This window comes from Plectropomus leopardus, chromosome 13, assembly GCF_008729295.1.
Source record: "Plectropomus leopardus isolate mb chromosome 13, YSFRI_Pleo_2.0, whole genome shotgun sequence".
Taxonomy (NCBI): Eukaryota; Metazoa; Chordata; class Actinopteri; order Perciformes; family Serranidae; genus Plectropomus; species Plectropomus leopardus.
In genome coordinates, this window is record NC_056475.1 from 24,970,707 (window position 1) to 24,989,910 (window position 19,204).

Here is a 19,204-nt window from a genome sequence, read left to right on the forward strand (position 1 = left end):
TGCAGCAGGATTTGAGTAAAATGTGGGTTTAGCCTGAAACATTTTGATGCTCTTTTATGCATTCTGGCACCTTTTTTTTAATTGTTTTTGTTTTTATTTTATTTTCCAGATGAAGTATCAATTATAAGAGCAATATTAGTAGTTGTTAGTAATTGGTATATAGTACTGGAAAAGTTAAATGTGGTGGTAACAGTGGTGGAATATAATTAAGGACTACATGTATACCCATATGGTGTATATAGCCCATGTAGCCCATGTGGCTTAACAACGCCACTAAAAAGGGCAATAGGTCACTCTGTTTGTCTTTTTCACTGTTGTGTACTAAAGTGTGACATCTTAATGAGCATTTAGACTGCAACCATAAAAGATAATGATCTGTAAACAACAGATGATATAAAACCCACATCTCCGGTCATGTATCTGTTTCAGATGACTGTTTGGTGGCAGGCTCTCATCCTCCTCTGCTGGGTGCTGAACTGTGTGGAGTCCACTTCTCCATCTCCACTCCTCCAGAGGAACAAATACAACAACTCTTTTCGTCTCACGAGGTCCACCAGAAACCGTGTCCAGCAGCTGCAGAGGAAATACGTGAGTGCTGAAAAGTACTCCCTGCTCTCAAAGTCTATACACAACCTGCTTTAGCTTTCTCTAACAACAAATCTTTACTTTAATAGAAGGAACAGCGGTTGGGGAATAAGCACTTTGAGGACAAGAGCTGGCAGTTAGAGGACCTGCCATCCCTTTCCACAGATTTCTACAGCTGGCTCAAGCTGACAGTTAGTGTCTTCTTCATTGTTTCTGAGTATTTCCACAGAAAAAACTGTTTGGTTGCTTTTCTGCAAAAAGTTTTGAGAATTTCTTCCACTTTTTTGAGTTTTTTTTCCACAATGAGTTAAAAAAAGAAAAAAAAACTGATGACATTGTCAAAGTGTCTGCTCTTGCAGAATGAAAAACTTGTAAAAATTTGAGCGGAATTCCCCTTTTTACAACTTTAAGCATAGAGAAAGGGGGAGTTGCGCAACATTTTGATTATGTAACCATGTGGCTGTCTCTTGTTGTGTGCTCAGGACTGGGAACGACTGCACGCTGCTTTCTGGGACATGCAAGCCTATTGGAATATGCTGGATTGGAAGAGAAAACAGCTGGAGAAGGAGGAGAAAGAGCAGATGGTGGCGCGGGCGGTCGGCACAACTTTACCTCAGAGCATCAGGCACATTCAGCTGGACCTGAGGGACCTGATGAGCCAAGTCAGCAGTCAGGTATATCCACTGTCTTCTCACTGAAATTCACTTGCATACGGTATTATCCCCTTTTTCTAGCCCACACAGAGACTTTAGAGGAAGTGACACCAACATAAAAAATACTTTTGCTTTCTTCTCCAGATGAGCTACATGAGGACCACTTGGACGAAGCCAACATCACCTACATCACCCTTAAACGTACAGACCAGATCCAACACAGTTTGGGACAGCCGAGTGGAAGGTTACGTCATTCTGAGGGATCTAGACCTTTACCTCACCAAGCTGGCAAGAGACTTCTTGCTGCTGTCGTTGAATACACACTCATAACTCAGTGCTGAAAACAGAATGCTGGGATCCTGACAACACATGCACACAAACAGGCAGCAGGAAGAAAAAGCTGAACTGATGATCAGCGCCTAATTGGGATAATAGATGTGATGACTTTAATAAGAGCTTTATACAATACGTTACACGGAGCTCTCATTTTAGGGAATGTTCATTATTTATGAGAGAAGAGGGGGTGACGCAAATTGGAAGAAGCATGTTTTGGTTTTTTGAGTTATGTTTTTTGATTTGGCATACGGGAGTGACATTCAACTTTAAGTGGTCCTATTTTGTATTTATTTTAAATACCCTCAAAACCCCAAAACTCGTAGGAGGGTTTAAAAGGCATGTTTTCTTTAAAAATCTCCAAAATCATAATATCTTGTTTAGTTTTTCATATATATTAAAAAACAACAACAACAAAAAAGTCACAGCCCAGCTACCCCTCTACTCTGTTAAATAAAGTACAATCCCTTAGCTAAGTCACACTTTTTTCTACATGATGTTTACAGTATATTTGAGGGCTTTCTTGGGTATTTCCCACAGTTTCTGTCTCACCTCTGACTGTTAGTTATTTGCCAGAACAGACACAACACTTCCCAACATCCTGTTTTTCCCCCTGAGCCCTCAGGACTTTCCAGAAATGTATTTACTATTTATTAAGATATTTATTAACATACTATTTATTTTAAGGTGGTTTATTTTATTTCTCTTACAGTATAGAGATACAGTGTTTTACAGTATTGTATTTTATATTTGATAGAGTGGAAATATACTTATGTATGACAATAAAGAGATGAAGCATTTGAAACAGTGAGGACTTCATGTTATGATTTTTTCTTTAAAAAAAGTTCAGTCATTATTGTAACATTCTTGTATTAATGATGCTGCATATGAATTAATAAGGGATCTTCCTTCTGTCGTGTGTGTTTGTGGTATCATCCTGTCAGCTACAAACAAACACATACAATCTTCTGAGAGGCAATCCTCCAGTTAGCTAAAAGGATTACCGTTTGTCTGGTTTTTGTTTCTTCATGTGTTGATCCGAGGGGCAGTCTGCAGAATGAAATCAGATTTAAAAGTCAGCTGGATGGAATATTTTTACTGAAAAAAAATCCTTTCCTCCCTGCAAGCTGCACATATGAGATCAGAACAGCCACTGACTCACCACTAGCAGATGTCCTCGCTTGCCTTTGGCCACCTTCAGCTCTGTACCCCTGACGAAATCAATGATTCCCTCCTTCCCTCGAGCCACAGCAAACCTGATACTGCACGCCACATAGGATTTAACGAATAAAGGACAAGACAGAGACATGAGTATTGTTGGGTTGGCAGTGACCATAGAGAGACGTCCGGAGAAGTCTCACCTGCCCGGGCTGATGTTGACGTAGTTGACCTTGCTGGCCATCATGGCGAGTTTTGTCACCACCTCAATCACATGGTTGCAGTGCAGCACTGCATCGCCCTAAAGGAGATACAGCTGGATTTAGCGCTTGCATGGTTATGCACTCCTAAGCAGTTATGGCTGTTGTGTTGTGCTGTACCTTCTGCTTATTGTCCTCATTGGGCATGTGCAGAACAAACATCCCATCGCTGAGGGAGCTCACAGAGATACCTTTTTACACAGAATAATTGCTTGAACTTAAAACACAATCGCAAAGAATTAATCAGAAATGTTTCGAACAAGTTCCTTGACCCTGTGTTCTGATGTGGTTTCACAACAAACAGCCATCCTCACAGTTAAAGCTGTAGCTGGTAACTTTTACAAAAAATTAACTTTTTGCCATATTTGCTGACACTTCCAGAAATCCACACGAGATAGATAGTCTGTGGAAAAAAACGATTCTCCTCAGCCCCCTCATAGTGCTTCTAATGGCTTTTGCAAGAAACCACCTGAATCAGAGCAGAGTCTCTACCACAGCTGTCAGTCGTGTCAATCTGCGGTCAAACTGTCAAATTCAGCATCGCCGATCAAATATGAGTCAAGATTCTGTAACTGCATTGCCTATTTCTTAGCACAAATGTTTTCAGAAACATATTTTAGATTAGTGTACTGTTTTGCTGTAAAATGATAAAGTTTGTGACCAAGTTGCCATGTTGTAATGTTTCTCAAAACTGTAAGGTTAGAAATAGGCAATTTGACAGCAGTTCAAGAGCAGCTGCGTTGGAGTCCCCTTAGCTCTGATTGGTTGTTTTCATTCATGTGCAAAGGATTCTATCAGAAGCCATTAGAAGCACTATGAGTGAGCAGAGAATTTATTTATTTTTTCATAGGACTATCTTCTCTTGTAATACTGTGTGGAAATAGTGACAGTTTCGGCAGAAATAACCAAAGTTATTTTGACAGAAGTTTCCAACCGTAGCTTCAAAAGTATCTTTCTTAGGGAAACTGGTTTTTTTTTGCCAAAGGATGATAAGTGTATTGGACACAACACTACTTGGTTGCCAGGGATAGTTCTGCAGAAGTGCACTGATTACACACAGTTATGGAGGTTTTATCACTGCTGAAGGTCAAGGATACAAGGATATTGCTTAATATCACACCCCCTACCCCACTCAGGGCTGGTTTTTACCTCTCAGTGCGTTGTAGTCGATCTTCTGTTTGATCTTGGTCTTGTCCACCAGCACAGCAAACGTGTTTGTGAGAAGCAGCTGGCGTGGGCGAGGCTTGAATCCCCTCCTGTCATACTTCACGACTGGAACGCCGTACTGAGCAGCACAAGGAGACACATTACTGTGAGGCATCTGAGAATGTATTTATTTATTTATGTAGCACTTTTATTATCATCTCACAGAATAAAAAAAAACTAAAAGCTCCATAATACCTGCACTTTGTCATTGCCGAGGGTCTGGGCGACTTTGAGGTTGATTTGCTCACGTTCTAAAGTAAGCAAAGGGAAAGTCTGTCAATACTGTTGTATCTTTTGTATGTTGTAAATGAGTACAAAGGTAAATAATGCATCAAGACATACCCAGCCTGGAGTCCAAAAACAGCCTTCCAACACTCTGAGGGTAGCCGTCTTTCTGATCGTTGAAGATCTCACTGGCCACAACCTTCTGCATCATCTGGAGCAAAGACAGAAAAATCAAGCAAGATGAAAAATATGCAGACTTGTTTTTGAAGGAACAAATCTGGCTGCTGTTTGTTGTGAATGTACCTGCTTCTTCCATTCAGGCTGGACCCTCCGGCAATACTTCATGACCATGTTTCTCATGTGCAGCCTCCGCAGGTGCTCAGAGGCCTGCAGCGATGCAATCACAGAATCGACAGTGGAGAATTTGTATGAAAAACTGTGCAGATACTTAAATTTCCTCTAGTACTAATTCATTCTTTCGTTTGTTTGTAATGGTGTGAGTCAGCAGAATGAGCCTCTGTGTGTACCTCAAAGAGTAAGGGAGAGGGAGTTGGCCAGCTTTTGTCCAAAACGCTCTTGGGCAGGTTGTTGCGTAGATTCTTGAGGAAGGAGTAGCGTACATGATCCAGGAAATACTCATTCTCAGGGCAGTAATCCTCGTGGCGGTAGATGAAGCCCTTTATTAGCCTGAAACAAAAAAAAACAAACAGACAATAGAAAGAAGGAGGGAAATTAGCTCTTCACGCAAAATGCAGCTGCACAAATACATACTGAAACAAATCGAAACAAAATATCAGTCCAGCACCTGCGTATTAAATCAGCAGCCTGTCGACGCCTCTTTGCCCTCCTGCGTGCTTTCATCCCTCGCCACGCAGACTGGATCACAATCACTATGCATACATATACATGCATATATTAACACCAAGACAACTTTAATATTCAGTCAAAGAGATCATGCCAAGGTTAGAATCGACAGTCAGCTAGGCCCAGATACATTTGTTCTGCCAACTGTATCACTGCGCAAAAGGAAGCGCGCATCTGCTCATGGACAAAGGGTTCGTACTTGTGACATCACTAGATGCAAACTTTAATGGCGTCCTCTTTGGCTGAGCTGTAATGTTAGCTAGCTTACTAGTGCTATGTGAGGTAGTGGTAGAGGCAAGCTTCCTTCTGCATGGTGATTCGGTTGGCTGGTGTGGTTAAGTAGAAAGAAAAAAGTTCCTACATTAAACTGATCAAAAAAAAGTCAATCCACACGTTAACTCACACCTAAACAATCCAGACTGTTAAATAGCAGGTAAGAGGAAAAATGTTTGCTTTTAAATTGGGGGTGAACTGTCCCTTTAACAAAGCACATTGTCCCAATATGGCAAAAGAGAAATTCAAAATCAAAATTTAGAGAAGTGGAAGTGAAACTAAAACATCATCTGGAATGTGAGTCAAACTAAAACTTGTCTCGATGGGTTCATTAAAGTACATCAAAAATGATGAATAAAACATGATCACTTCTGTAAGAAGCTGTGTCTGTATTTATTTCAGTTTTCAGGACACTGAGACTCTTCTGTAAAGGAGAGGAAACTGTGAGGGAGTCAAACAGTGGGAGATGCTCTGACCTGCGCGTCTGATGCGCTGGTATTTGGCTCTCTCCCTGTAGCCTCTCCAGGATGTCTGCAGGGTCAAAGCTGGAACGCAGCAAATAAGACAGAGTAAAGGTGGATTAATGCCTTTCCATTTCCATCGAGGTGTTGCTGTGGATGCTGATTCATGGAACAGTGTAGGAGTAATCCCGCTGATTAGATATATTGTGCATTATCAGGTCATGTTGTGGAGTCATTATATCTCCAAAGTGAGTGGAATGTGTCTATTGTGATAGAGGGTGATGATTGCAGTGAGGAGCTGGTTTGCTGTTTCATAGGCGTGAATACAATAGTATGAACATCTCACAATATGTTGCAGTCTAATAAAACAATACCACAAACATCACCTCTCTGACACCATTAACACATCACATTTCATGTCCACTCTGATACCTCAGTGTTTGTAGTCCTCACTACTGTCACGTACCTATGTCTGGCTTTTTTGCTTGTAGTGCATCCTCAGTGGTGAAGAGAGTTTTTGGGAAGCGGATGAAGATTTTTGACCTGCAGAGAGTAAACAAAGAAATCTATGATCAAATAACGGTGTAATGACATTTGATGAACACTACAATCCAAACTGCTTGCAAATTGCCTCTGTCATCTGTTTTACCCCACTGAACATCTCACAGACTAAACTCTCCTCCCACTCTTCACTCTCCCTCCAACATTACATTACCTGCCCAGTTTGTACTCCTCTGGTTTGTAGCCGAGGTGGTTGACCAGTGTCGAAACACCATCTGCGAGTGTGCCATGCCAATTTGGCCACGTCTCAGGACACAGGGGCTTGTACCTGAGGCCGTGTGTACATAATCATTTTGACAGATAGAATAAACAAGATGTACACTGACTAAGGCTATAAACCATTTGAAGAGAAGGTCAGTCACCTCTGCAAAAAGGCTTCAAAGCGACGTCGATAGGCGAAGCCAGCTCTCCTGACCCTCAGGTTTTCCATCAGGCCCAGGTACTTCACCTGGTGTCTCACCAGAACTTCATCAAACCTTCCTGCAGGAAGACATTTGACATGTACGTACACATGCAGTCATTCCTGACTGACGAAAAAAAGCAGTACTTTATATTCATTCTAAGAGACCTGAATTCTAATTTCCGTAGTTTTACATGTCCTTTCTTCATATCCCCTATGTTCGTTGGATGTTGTTGTCAGTGCACAAACCGTCACTTTATCACTTTCAGAAGGCATAAATTATTCCCTTCTTAGTGAGACTTTTGATGTGAAACATCTCCAGGAATTGTTTAGCTTTATTTACACCAGCATTAATCCCTGAGAAAGAATGACTAGAATCAATTAAATTAATCAATCAATGAGTAAGAGCAACATATCCATTAATGGACCCCCCTAATTTTTAATTTTTATATCAACTACTCACACCATTACACGTAGTTCATTAGGAAAATGTTTTTCCAGTGAATGAGGAATCCAAAAATGGAGATTTCATTGATAAAACGGTAATTTGACAGTCATTTCCTAAAAAAGGAGCTGCTGGTCTACCGCTTCCTCAATAAGTTAACTTGTGTTATTGTGTGGCTTTGGTTTTTAAAGGATAAGTTTGGATTCAGCAAAATCACACAACAACAGAAACTAACTAACTGACTGAGGTAGCAGTAGACATGCACTTCCTGTGTTCAGCGAGGTGAAGTTATCGTTTTTAAATGGAGTCTGGTGAGTCTGGTGTGCAGAGATAAGTTTCACTCTCAGTTCAGCGTCCCTTCAGGAGGGGCTGTGTGTTTGGAAAGTACTGATCATTAGACTAGATAAATGAGACTTGGAAAATACTGCACAAGTTGTTGGAAATTTTGTAAGCAGTTTTGATACAGTTTTGTTGTTAAGCAGAACCTTTACTCAAAGTCAACAAAAATTTTCTCAATTTTTGGATTCTTCATTCACCAGAGACATGGTCATTTGGATGGTGAAGTATTCCTTAAAAAGCAGTGTTTGGTATTTTTGTGCCTATGATATAATGATGATTGTTAGGAAATTACATTTTTATTTATGGTGTGAGCCACAGTAGCAACAGTAACAGCACTGTAATATACAACAAATTCATACAAGATATTAAAGTGTACCTGGCTGCTTGGCCTCATTAGGTTTGATACAGCGCACGTAGGATGGCTCTTTAGACATGAGTATCTCCATCAGTTTCATCAGGCTATTTTTAAACTGAGTGGCTGCCTAAGGGACAGAGGAAACAACAATATGAAACTATGGGCAATTTGTGTATGTGTTTAGGTTTTTGAGAGAGAGCGAGGGAACCCTTCTCACCATCTCTGGGCGTTTCTGGTCTATCACTTCCTCCCTGCGAAAGCAGTGACTTAGGATCTGGTTGTCTGACTGGCACATGACCTGAACAGAGACCAAACCACACAACCACATATCAACACGGCACACCCCCCTTCTTCCTCTTCACTCAAGCAATGGTGAGGTTGTGGGGACACCTTGTCCATTTTCAGTGCTCTCACCTCTTTCAGGTTCCTGCTCAGCAAATCATTGTTCTTGTCGAGGAAACCTGCATGAGATAAACACAAACACCACAGCTTGTCATTAAGGAATCAGCGGGATGCGAGTCATGCTCTGAAATAGATGAGAAATTAATGCACGACTGAAAACCGCCAAAAGGTTCAAAGGATCTAACGATAATTTACAGCTTACCATTGACATTGTAGTTGACCTCTCCAGCATAATGAAGCAGCCTGAACTCCTCCCTGCTCATTATCCTGCGAGTTTTTCCATTTGCCAACTTGTGACTGAAAACATACACACACAGAAATGTACAAACATACACAGGCCTGATGATACAAGAAGCTGTTGTTAGAAGCCTTTGTACTGTATGTCAAAATAATGTTTGATGTAAAACCATGGCTTGATTATCAGATTAGGAGCCTCTGGACACAGATATTAGGCCCCTCCACCCTATGTAGAAGCAAGACAGACTTTGTAGTGGTTTTGCACCTTTTGTGGTTTTATAACTTTTGTGGTTTTATGTCTCTTTGAGGTAATTTTGTGTCATTTTTAGTCGATTTGTGTCTCTCTCTGTGGTTAATTTGTGTCTCTTTGGGCTTGTTTTGTATCTCCTTGTGGTTGCTTTGTGACATTTTGTGTGTCTTTGTGTTCATTTTGTGCCTCACAGTGGGTGTTCACTGTCACTGTTTAGTCATTTTATGTCTCCTGGTGGTTGTTTTGTGTCTCTTTGACCTAATGTTGTGTCTCATTTAAGTAATTTTATGTCTTTTTTGGCAATTTAGTGTCTCTTTGTGGTGGTTTTGTCCATTTTTGTACTTATTTGAGTCTCTTCCTCAGTCTGTACTTGTTAATTTGAGTGACATTTTGCAAGTGAAGGCTCAAACACTTAGGGCTTCTGGGCCTGTGCCCGCGAGGCCAGTTCGGAAAACTCATCCAAGTCAATGCTTACGTGACAAAATGGGGATGTCCACCCAGTGTGTCTTCCAACTTCTCTAAAAAGGAGACATCGCAGGTCTCTCCTGGTCTCAGACACTCCTCATCCTGAAATACAGTCACACTATCTAACTTTAGGATGGAGAGAACAGAGGGTAACACCATATAAAGAGACAAACATATAAACTGTGAGTTATCATGCACACCAGAATGGAGATGATGCCTTTGTGCTTCTCCTCTATCAGGTCACAAATGATCTTGTTGTCAAAGTATTGCACCGTCTCCCACTGACATTTGGAGGAGAACAATGTTAAGTTAACATGAATTAATAAACCACATATATTTAGTGCCCAACCAACAGTGACTCACTGCAATCCCCTCTGTCTCATACTCCTCCTGCTCAGATCTTAGGGTGAGCTCAATGAACAGCTGCTGGAGCTTCTCGTTGCAATAGTTGATGCAGAACTGCTCAAAACTGGAGGCAGAAATATGAGGGAAACTGGGTCAAATGCATTTTAGAGTTTTGTGCAAAATCTATGTGCAGTGGAAACAATTAGTGGCAAAGAATTTGGTTTGCAGCAAAAAATAGAAACGTGACTGAAAAGGGGAAATGAATATAACTCCTACCTGTTGTGCTGTAGGACCTCAAATCCATAGATATCTAGAAGCCCTATCACTGAGCAGCCCTTACCACTGTGGTAGATTTCTTCCTGCATAACATATATAGTACACAGCATGCAATCAATAGTAGAACACAACAACAGCCCCACAACACAACCTTATTTTTATTATTTTGAGTTATTATCAGAACTGCCACTGCACCTTCAGAGCCAGCGACTTGTTGATCTTCTCCACCAACCAGGTGAAGGTCCGACCATACACCGCCTTGGCTAAAGCATCGCGGGCAGACACCGCCTGCTCAAAATTCAGTGGGCTGATCATCTGTAATGCATGAACGCAAGCACAAGACAAAATTATAAAATCACATGATACACAACAAGCAAGTAAAAACAAAAGGAACAAGGACAAAAAGAGCGTCACCTCCTCTCCTTTGGCTGTGAGTTTCTTGTGAGTGAGTGCCTCCCCGAGGGCTGAGCCATCAACACCCAGCAGCTGCAAAACAACAACAACACATCTGCTCATCAGCTATGCCTTTCTGCAAGCTTTCTTGCGTATTTGTTCATCCAATAATACCAGTGGGACGGCTCTGACCTTCGAGAGACTTTCTATCTGAGTCTCAGTGGTGATATAAGTTTCTCCTTCCTCCCCTTCCCCAAACTGAGTGTTTCCCAGGTGGAGCACGCTGGCGATGATGTTCAGCAATTTCTGAGGTCAGACACAGAAAAGACAGTCAACAACAACCCTGCAGATGTGGTCTTTTTTTTTTTAATTATAACACAATACACATTTAAAACCATTGCTTTTTAAACATTTTTTTAAATAGCCTGCTAATTTAAATGGTCACCACAAATGATGCAACAAGTTAATGTAAACATCACAGGATTCAAAGCTTTAAAAACAAAATAAACCATAAGGATACACAAATGTTTGGTGGAGAAAAATTGAATTAAAAAAAACAAACATTTGCTGTTACTTAAAACTGCTCAGAATCGTTTGGTTTAAACTTTTAACACTACTTTTGGATTTATGCAATAGTCCTTAATGTATTTATGATGATAAGAAATGTGATGTTTGGCCAGTATAAAAAATTGAAGGATAATTAAGAGACATGTTCATTGTGGAAAATAGTGTTGACATAATATATAATTCCCAGTATAATGTGGATTGTAAAAGCGCTGTAGTGAATTGTATTGGATCTATAATATGGACCTATAACTCTCTCTTTTAAAGGTCCAGTGTGTGGGATTTACTGGCTTCTATAGGCAGAAATGGTACAAAATATTCAAGACTATGTTTTCTTGGGTGTATGATTACTTGAAACTGGGAATTGTTGTGCTTTTGTTTCTTTCTGTGGTCCTCTTCCACAGAGTACGCCATGTTGTTTCTACAGTAACCCAGAAGGGACAAATCTGAACACTGGCTCTAGATAGGGCCAATTGCATTTTTCCCTCGGCCAATGTAGTTCTCCTCCATGCTTGGTACATGGGAAAAGTTTCAGTTGGTGGCAATTTGCAACCTCACTGTTAGATGCCACTCAATCCTACATGTTAGACCTTTAAAGTGTGTCACTTTAATGTGATAAATGTGTTGAACTAGACAATATGACTGAAAAAACAGTGCTGTCGCTTGCATTCAGACAACAATTATTCAGCTTACTGACCTGCACTTCTTCCTCGGTGAAGCCAATCACATTCAGGGCCTTCATCACAACTTTCCAATTATTCTTGTCACTGACGGAGCTGAGTCTGGGACAGTTGCCCTGAACAATACCATCAAACATTACACCAAGAATGATGGTAATATGGCATAAACCTCGTTTTGAAAATGACTAAGTCATCAAATGTCTACACCACACAGACCTTTACCAGATATTGGTAGCTCTGAGGGTTTCTTTCCAGGTCCAGTGTGGTAAGCAGGTCATCGTCCCCTCCATCCAGAAGCTGATAGAAGATGTGGAAGTTCCTCTCACCGTGGTTCTGGTGCACTACACGAGATTTCTCCAGCAGGTAATTTAGGATGTGACCGCCCACTGGTGCTCCCTAGGAGAAGATAAAGAAGATCAGAACCCGTTTAAAGGTGGTTCAGCACTGTAAAGGTTTAAATGTTTGAGCTTCTGTCAGCAACATTTAACTAAACTAACTGCTGTTATCAGTATGATGTTCTTGAAAGACTGTAAAAACAAAGGAGGTAGTGTTTACCTTAAAGTCAAACTGTATGTCCATGTATTTCCCAAAACGGCTGGAGTTGTCATTCCTGAATGTTTTAGCGTTGCCAAATGCCTGCACAAAGCAAAAGAGCCAGGAAATTAGAGGGAGGAAGTGAAATTAAGGGCAACAATAGAATAACACAAACAATCAGGAAAAAACATTAAAAGTATTTACAAATAAAATATGTGCAAAGGTCACGCGGTTTTCTCAGGTCAGACATAAAAAACATACATTTAGAGAGACAAATGCGTCTAGATTCACTGAGCTTTTGACTGTGATTGTAGTTGTTCAGCTGCAACAGTTGAAATACCTCCAGAACTGGGTTAGACTGTAGCAGGCGGTCACCAAGGGTGGCCATGTGATCACTCGTGGGGCACGTGACAGCGTAGTACAGGAGGATCTTCTTGGACGCCTCTGTTTTACCTGCTCCACTCTCACCCGATATCAGGATACACTGGTCCTTCCTCGTAGTTCGCATGGCTCGGTAAGTGTTGTCTGACACGGCGTAGCTGTGGGAAAATACAGAAGCAGCTTCAACTACAGATCAACATGAAACATGGAGGTGGAATAAAGTCACTCAAACATTTCAGTCAGATTAATGCAATGGGAATTGTGGGTGTTTTTCTGTTATGTTTATTCTGTCTGTTATAAGTTAAACTGTAAAGTCAGTTGTTCACATGCTTCCGGTCTGTTACTACACGTAAAGCAGGTTCTGAAATGATAATGAAAAAATAGCTGGATGCAGTCCTAAAGTTTTGCACAGTTAGGGCTGGCTGATATGGAGGAAATCAAATATTAATTAGTATCAGTATTGTGATGATGTTGTAGTTTTTTTTCTGTGGTTTCCCATAATATTTACCCAATGAGATTTCTGATAAATAATCAATAGCACTGTAGATATCGGGGATGTAGCAATATACCAGTATAAATGACAACCATGATATTTTAAAATGAAATATTGATGTAATGTTAATAATACATGTATGATATGATCATGTAAATAATGTCTTTTTGTGTTTTTGTACAGTTATTGTTACAGACTCTCCCTCCATCTCCCCACACTTGTATTTTGAGCGCAATTCATGGGCCCAAAGAGAGAAAAGATGCAAAATTAACAAAGTTAAAGAATTTGACTGAAAGCGTCATCTTTTTTTTTCATTTTATGTTTTTATTTTCTGTGGATATTCTTTTGGTGATACTCATGAAATGCAAATATGATATTGTGCCAGCCTTTGTGAATACAATAACAGATTAAGTAATGGCAAATAATAGAACAGCTAAGATAGTTTGGTAAGTTCAGAAAATTACATAACTTTACACTTTACATGCATTTACAATACTAAAATGAAAGACAGAATCTAGTCTTTTATCACAGTATTGATACAACATCAATATACTGCACTGCCCTTTGCACTGTAACAAAATATATTTATCGGACCCAACTGGAGGTGTGATTTTCCAAGCATATGCACGCATACCAAGAATATTATTAAGTGCCTCATGTATGCCTCAATAAATCCTGTTTGATCATGGAGAATCAATTCAGTAATAGAGGATTCTCAACATGCCATGTGATGTGTATTAGCTGGGCAGCTGACAACAGAGGATAGTGGAGGAGTGTGATAAAAAAATGTCTGAGGATGAAGTGACTCACATGTGAGGCGATATCTCATAGAAGCTGACCCCTCGGTAGCGCTCCATCTGCTGCTTGGAGTAAATCTCCAGCTCTTTGTAAGGGTTCACCGACACCAACACTGAGCCAATGTACGTCTGAGCCAAAACATTAGAACACATTCAGATATGTTTCATCACACCAACTGAAATGTTTTGGAACACATGAGGAAAATTGGCTTTATTACATAGATGAGGTTTTCCCCGAAGCGTCTCCGTAGATTCTCTATGAAGGCTGCCTCACTGTTGTAGTTTTCCAGCAGGACAAAGTCCTGCACGCCGACCCTGTCCCGGGCGGTCAGTGCGCTCTCCATCACCAGGCGCACTCTTCCTTCAATATCCACTTCCTACAGGAAAAGAGACAAGGAAACACATAAGGAGATCTCTGTTTTTACAGATAACTCTCCAATAGATGCAATTACAGTCTGTAAACCAGCAGGGGGCACAACAGGCCTGATCCCACTCCATCAGATACATGACACATTCACCCACTTATGAAAGAATTAACGTCTGGTGCTAAATATTACATTAATTACCAAATAATTATATTACAAGATGGAGTCCATGTATAAAGAGACACATATTTCAAAAAATCAGTACAAATGTCACAAGACTTAGTGACCACATCACCAAAACACTCTGTGAACACACACAGTATGAACAGTTCTGCCGAGCCGTGCCAAGAATAAACAATGAAGACATTTAAAAAATCCGAATGATAAACAGACAGGAGAGACTCCTCTGTTATGCCAGTGAGATTGTGTATTAAGCTGTATGCACAGTACACACAGCTCTACATCACCAGACGGGATTTAACCAACGCCACAAGGAAAGTGTGTGTACATGTCAACCCCTACGTGATGGCAAACATTATAGTGCAGACAGGAAATAATTACCAGTCGGCAGAGTGAAATCCTCAGATATGCCCTGAGGTACTACATGCACAGTCACACGCCCATACGAAGAGATACTGTAAAACTGTCAGAAGTCAATACTTACTGATGATTAATATCCGGAAACACAATTTAGTGTGTAATCAATGCACTACACTCCAGCCAAAGCAACTGCACTTAGTATCAAAGATGCATTTATGAGAGAAGCCCTGCTGTTTTCCTTTACACATTCATAAAAAAAAAACCCACACACAGAAAGTGGAACAAAGGGGCTAGACTTCCACAGGACTTCTGTTTTTCTTGAATGCAACAGCCTCTCAAGGGTCTCATTTGGCTGGTTAATGCCGGTAAAAGGTTATTATCTCTGAGCGCTGGATGCAGGAAAAATCCCTTAAAAAAACAAAGAGGACAACAGTGGAAGATAGCCAAGAAGTGAGAGCAAAGGAAGGACATTTCCGCTGCAGCCCCTCCTCTCTGCTTCACCTTGGAGTATTGTTCTCCCACTCCTGCAGGTGGCCTTCTTACAGATAGTAATTACATTCACGGTCAGATTTTCCAAAGGATACAACTAAAGGAATGTTAGGGTCAGGTTTAGGACAGGCGTTCAGAGAATGCTTTTATGTGTCAGCTGCTGTGTTTATTTTTATATCCGACACTAGGGATATGTGTTTTTGCATGTATGGTAAATGAGTCATTTGCATGCATGACACCTGAAGGCAAAAGTGGAATAATTAGCAGTGACTAAAAATGATCCCCACACAGATTTAGGTGTGGAGGATGCTGTGAAGGTGCAGTTGTGCAACATTTCTCATAATTCTTTGATTGTTTATCAATTTGCAGTTCATATATTGAGGCCCTGTAGATGAATTTATCACTCTATCTAATGATTGGATTGCACAAAAATATGAAATTGTTTTAGTTTAACTTCTTTCAGCCCACCCAGTAAAACTGTCACGTCTTGACATACTGGAAATGACAATTAGGAGCTTAAAACATTATTACATGTGTAAGAAAGCTGTGGTTTTATCAATAATAATAAAAATACAGTACGAGTTGTGTGTGCATTACCTTCATTTGTAAGGGGCTGGTATTCCAAGAATTTAACTTTTATAAGTGCATGTGGTTCCAGCTTATTAAAATATAATGGCACATTGCTCAATTACACATGCACATTAATATGAAACGAAGAAAACACTTTCATGTGCCCATCATACACATCAACCTTTTATGGTACGACACTGACCAAAGGCTTAGGTTTCGTTTCAACATTTCTCCTCTGGGTCCTCCGCCAGAATACTGAGAGCATCATACATCTAATTTCCTGCATTCTGATGAAGTTTCATGCACCAATGTGTTCCTTTTCAACATCAACTTATGATGTAAATGTCTTTATTATATAAAAAAGTCCTCTGCTACTTAAATAAATGCACATCTTCTAAATACTGATAAAGAAGTGTACTCTGTCAATCTACACCTATGACGCTGACCACCAGTACCTGGCTCTGAACAGTGACAGACTCCTTTGGCATGAATCTTTCGTTCCATATCCCTCATATATCATACCTTTTATGACCATCTGTGATGTTATTAAGATGTAACAGCTGTGCTGGGAGTGTCTGTGCAGTGTCCACCTTTCCGATGTCGTAAACATCCAATTTTGTGAGGTAATCTTGTTATGCTCGTTTCTTTTTATGACTCAAAAACACTGCAATCATTGTTTTCAAGGAACTAACTCTCTCAGTCACAAGTTATATTTTTTTTACTTTTATCGAAGGGGGTTTTATCATGTGGAACAAATTTCATTTTTAATGATGAGAAGCCTCGTCCAAAACATTTCTACCTCTATGGATTGGGAAGAGGAAATCTTAAAGGTCCCATATCAAGCTCATTTTCAGGTTCACACTTGTATTTTAGGTTTCTACTTAAACATGTTTACATGCTTTTAATGTTGTTTTTTTTCCAAATATGGTCTGCCAGAGTATACTTGCATTCGCCTTCTGTCTGAAATGTTCAATTTTAGCGTCTGTCTCTTTAGGCTCCTATGCCCTGAAAAAGCCCAGTCTGTTTTGATTGGTCAATTTTTCTTGGCCTTTCACATCTGCACTCTCTGCATCTCTGCAATGTCACTGCAGCCGAGGAATGACTGTAATGGCACTGTAGTTGCACTTTATACAATTTTATTGTATAGCTGTGACATCACAACTTCACAGTCCTGACGGCTCATTTAAAAACACAGTTTCTGAATACGAATGGTTTGCATTTCTCTGTGGATTGAGCGTTTTAATCCTCCACAGTATTCATAAAACACCCTTTACATGCACTATAATTTAAAAAGACATGGAAATATGAATTTTACATTATAGGAAATTTAAGGGGTGTGTATGGAAACGTGGCTGAGATACCTTCAGGGCTACAGGTCTGGGACTGAGATGTAACCTGAAAACAATGTTATCCGCGCAGCTTTGTTGTCAGTGAACTGACTCTAGGCTCTGTTGTCACAGAAGCGAGATCAGATTGACAGCGGCGCTTGAGTGCTTTATGGGGGGATTTGACACTAAGTACCAGGGTGTTTTGGTGAAATCTGCAGGTTTGTAGGTGCAGCAGCAGCAGCAGCAGCAGCAGTGACAGCCAGAGAAGAGGCTAACCCAGCAGTGGTACTTGGCTCCAGGCCCCATGACTAAGCTCTGCAGGACCGACTACATTCGGATTGTCTTCCTTATAAGGCCTGCCCCACCACTCTGTCCCAGGGCGAGCTACTCTGGTACTGCAGCTGGTTCTCTAACACTGATGTGCCAGTAATGGATATGGTGGAAAAATACCAAGTTTATGCTCTTTGGTCTGCTCGGGTTAGAGCTTATACAAAAACCAAAATACACACTGACTCATACATGGGCAAAAGAATGTCTAAATGACTCATTGTTCTGTTTTGCTTTCCCCTCAGTGAGTGAGACAGTGAATTGGATCGGATCTTGTGCTGTGCAGATAATGCAGATAATGCACACACATAGAATCCAGTATGTGCAGCACTGAACATGAAAACACAACAAGGAGCATCATGGTAGTCCCGATCTTACCCTGCCTTGGTACCTCATCCTGTGCTGTTGTTGTTGGAAGAAGGCTGAATTGGTGGTTCCCCCCCTCCGGGGCTGGCGCTCCTCCTCCTGTGTCAGGCAGACTCCTCAACTGTAACGTTTCATCCACCTTTGCCCATGGGCGACAGAATTCTGAAACTTTTCTTCTTCCTCTCTCTCTCCCACGTCGGTTACTTTCTCACTTTCTCTCAGCTTTCTCCACGTCTTTCCTCCTCTTCGTCTGGCTCCCCTGTGAGGACAGAGCATACAGGCCAAAACACAAACAGCTCCTCTTGTTTATACCTTCAATTCATCTTCCCTTTGACAGGTCAAGTAAGTGTCTGCCTCTCCACAAGTCCCTCTCCTTCCCCTCTAAACTATACTGCATGAAACAAGGGCAGGAACTCCACTCACACGTCACACAACTGGACACAAAAAAAAAAAAAAAAAGTCAGGGAAAAGTAAGCCGTTGGGAAGAACCAGAGAAACAGAGAGCCGAGAGGGTTTGGAAAAAGTTGCTAAGAGCCCCAAACTACAAACATGTAATCACTGTGCGGCTATATAAAAAGGAGAAAAAAAGAGAAATCACATGATGAGATCTCAGTGCATTCTTTCTTTGCTTCCCTCCCTATTTAGTTTGCTCCCTCCCTTTTCTCCCACAAGCTGAGACAGATTCACATGGGATGTGAGTTATGGAAGTGTTTCACGGGCAAGACCGCCTGTCTCCTCGTGGCTGTCTTCCACTGTTGACAAAATAACTTTCACCATCATCATCATATCATTGCAGATACTGGAAAATCTGTTATTAATATGATATGACTCAGAGCTGCCATATTCCGCAACTTGTTGGTTTCCCAAGCAACATTCATAATGCAACAAAAATAATAATTTTACATAAAATGTGCTGCCTGCATGGACCACCAGATCCCTCGATTCTTGGGTTCCCTCCCTTTGTGGGCATTTTTGGGGAGTGCAATCAAGGCCACATCTCTGCTGAGAGAACAGCGCCCTCCTCTGGTTCCCCTTCCCCTATATTTGCTCTCACCCCATTTTCCCTCACTCTGTCTCCACGCCTCACTCTCTCCTTTGCCAGCATCATCAAATATCCAACGCTGAGGAATCTGAATAATGTTACCCAGATGCAGAGAGCCTCTCGCTCTTTTTCTCAATCTCTGGCTGTCTCAAAAACGAGGAGGGAAAAACCTCCGTGCTGCTCCCTCCCCCAAAAGTTTACCAAACTAGGAGATTATTGACATTTATCAAACTATTTGAAAG

General features: G+C 40.9%; 2 protein-coding genes across 3 annotated transcripts; one reads left to right on the forward strand and one right to left on the reverse strand.

Moving 5' to 3' along the window:
* Positions 1 to 412: 412 nt before the first annotated feature.
* LOC121952784 lies at positions 413 to 2,285 on the forward strand. The gene is made up of 4 exons (XM_042499609.1): positions 413 to 588; positions 675 to 854; positions 1,068 to 1,259; positions 1,383 to 2,285. Exons 1-4 carry the CDS (start codon positions 415 to 417, stop codon positions 1,566 to 1,568), a joined length of 732 nt encoding a protein of 243 aa, XP_042355543.1. The 5' UTR covers positions 413 to 414; the 3' UTR covers positions 1,569 to 2,285.
* A 101-nt stretch (positions 2,286 to 2,386) lies between these two features.
* myo1ca (myosin Ic, paralog a) lies at positions 2,387 to 18,520 on the reverse strand. Of its 2 annotated transcripts, none has more exons than XM_042498675.1 (32): positions 17,933 to 18,520; positions 14,154 to 14,312; positions 13,949 to 14,064; positions 12,605 to 12,803; positions 12,286 to 12,366; positions 11,953 to 12,126; positions 11,748 to 11,846; positions 10,679 to 10,792; positions 10,508 to 10,579; positions 10,289 to 10,408; positions 10,094 to 10,176; positions 9,836 to 9,941; positions 9,673 to 9,753; positions 9,483 to 9,574; positions 8,723 to 8,817; positions 8,533 to 8,579; positions 8,336 to 8,416; positions 8,140 to 8,245; positions 6,942 to 7,059; positions 6,734 to 6,847; positions 6,485 to 6,561; positions 6,034 to 6,102; positions 5,226 to 5,310; positions 4,948 to 5,107; positions 4,724 to 4,807; positions 4,538 to 4,631; positions 4,391 to 4,446; positions 4,139 to 4,274; positions 3,110 to 3,180; positions 2,933 to 3,030; positions 2,734 to 2,833; positions 2,387 to 2,621 (listed from the first exon to the last, which is right to left on the reverse strand). In XM_042498675.1, the coding sequence occupies exons 1-32, from the start codon at positions 17,948 to 17,950 to the stop codon at positions 2,598 to 2,600; spliced, it is 3,129 nt and encodes a 1,042-aa protein (XP_042354609.1). In that variant the 5' UTR covers positions 17,951 to 18,520; the 3' UTR covers positions 2,387 to 2,597. The 2 variants fall into 2 exon arrangements, with proteins under 2 accessions (XP_042354609.1, XP_042354608.1); XM_042498674.1 differs by having other exon boundaries at positions 11,947 to 12,126.
* Between the last annotated feature and the right edge of the window lie 684 nt (positions 18,521 to 19,204).

Bases quoted from the DNA above. Each gene is read 5' to 3' on its own strand.
- myo1ca (XM_042498674.1), bottom strand. The intron at 8,580-8,722 runs GTAAGCTGTAAA...TATCTCATGCAG, and splicing joins GGTCAACTACAATGTCAATG to GTTTCCTCGACAAGAACAAT. The intron at 8,417-8,532 runs GTGAGAGCACTG...GTCTCTGTTCAG, and splicing joins TGAGCAGGAACCTGAAAGAG to GTCATGTGCCAGTCAGACAA.
- LOC121952784 (XM_042499609.1), top strand. From the start codon at position 415: ATGTATCTGTTTCAGATGACTGTTTGGTGGCAGGCTCTCATCCTCCTC. The intron at 589-674 runs GTGAGTGCTGAA...TTACTTTAATAG, and splicing joins AGCAGCTGCAGAGGAAATAC to AAGGAACAGCGGTTGGGGAA. The intron at 855-1,067 runs ATTTCTTCCACT...TTGTGTGCTCAG, and splicing joins TTCTGCAAAAAGTTTTGAGA to GACTGGGAACGACTGCACGC.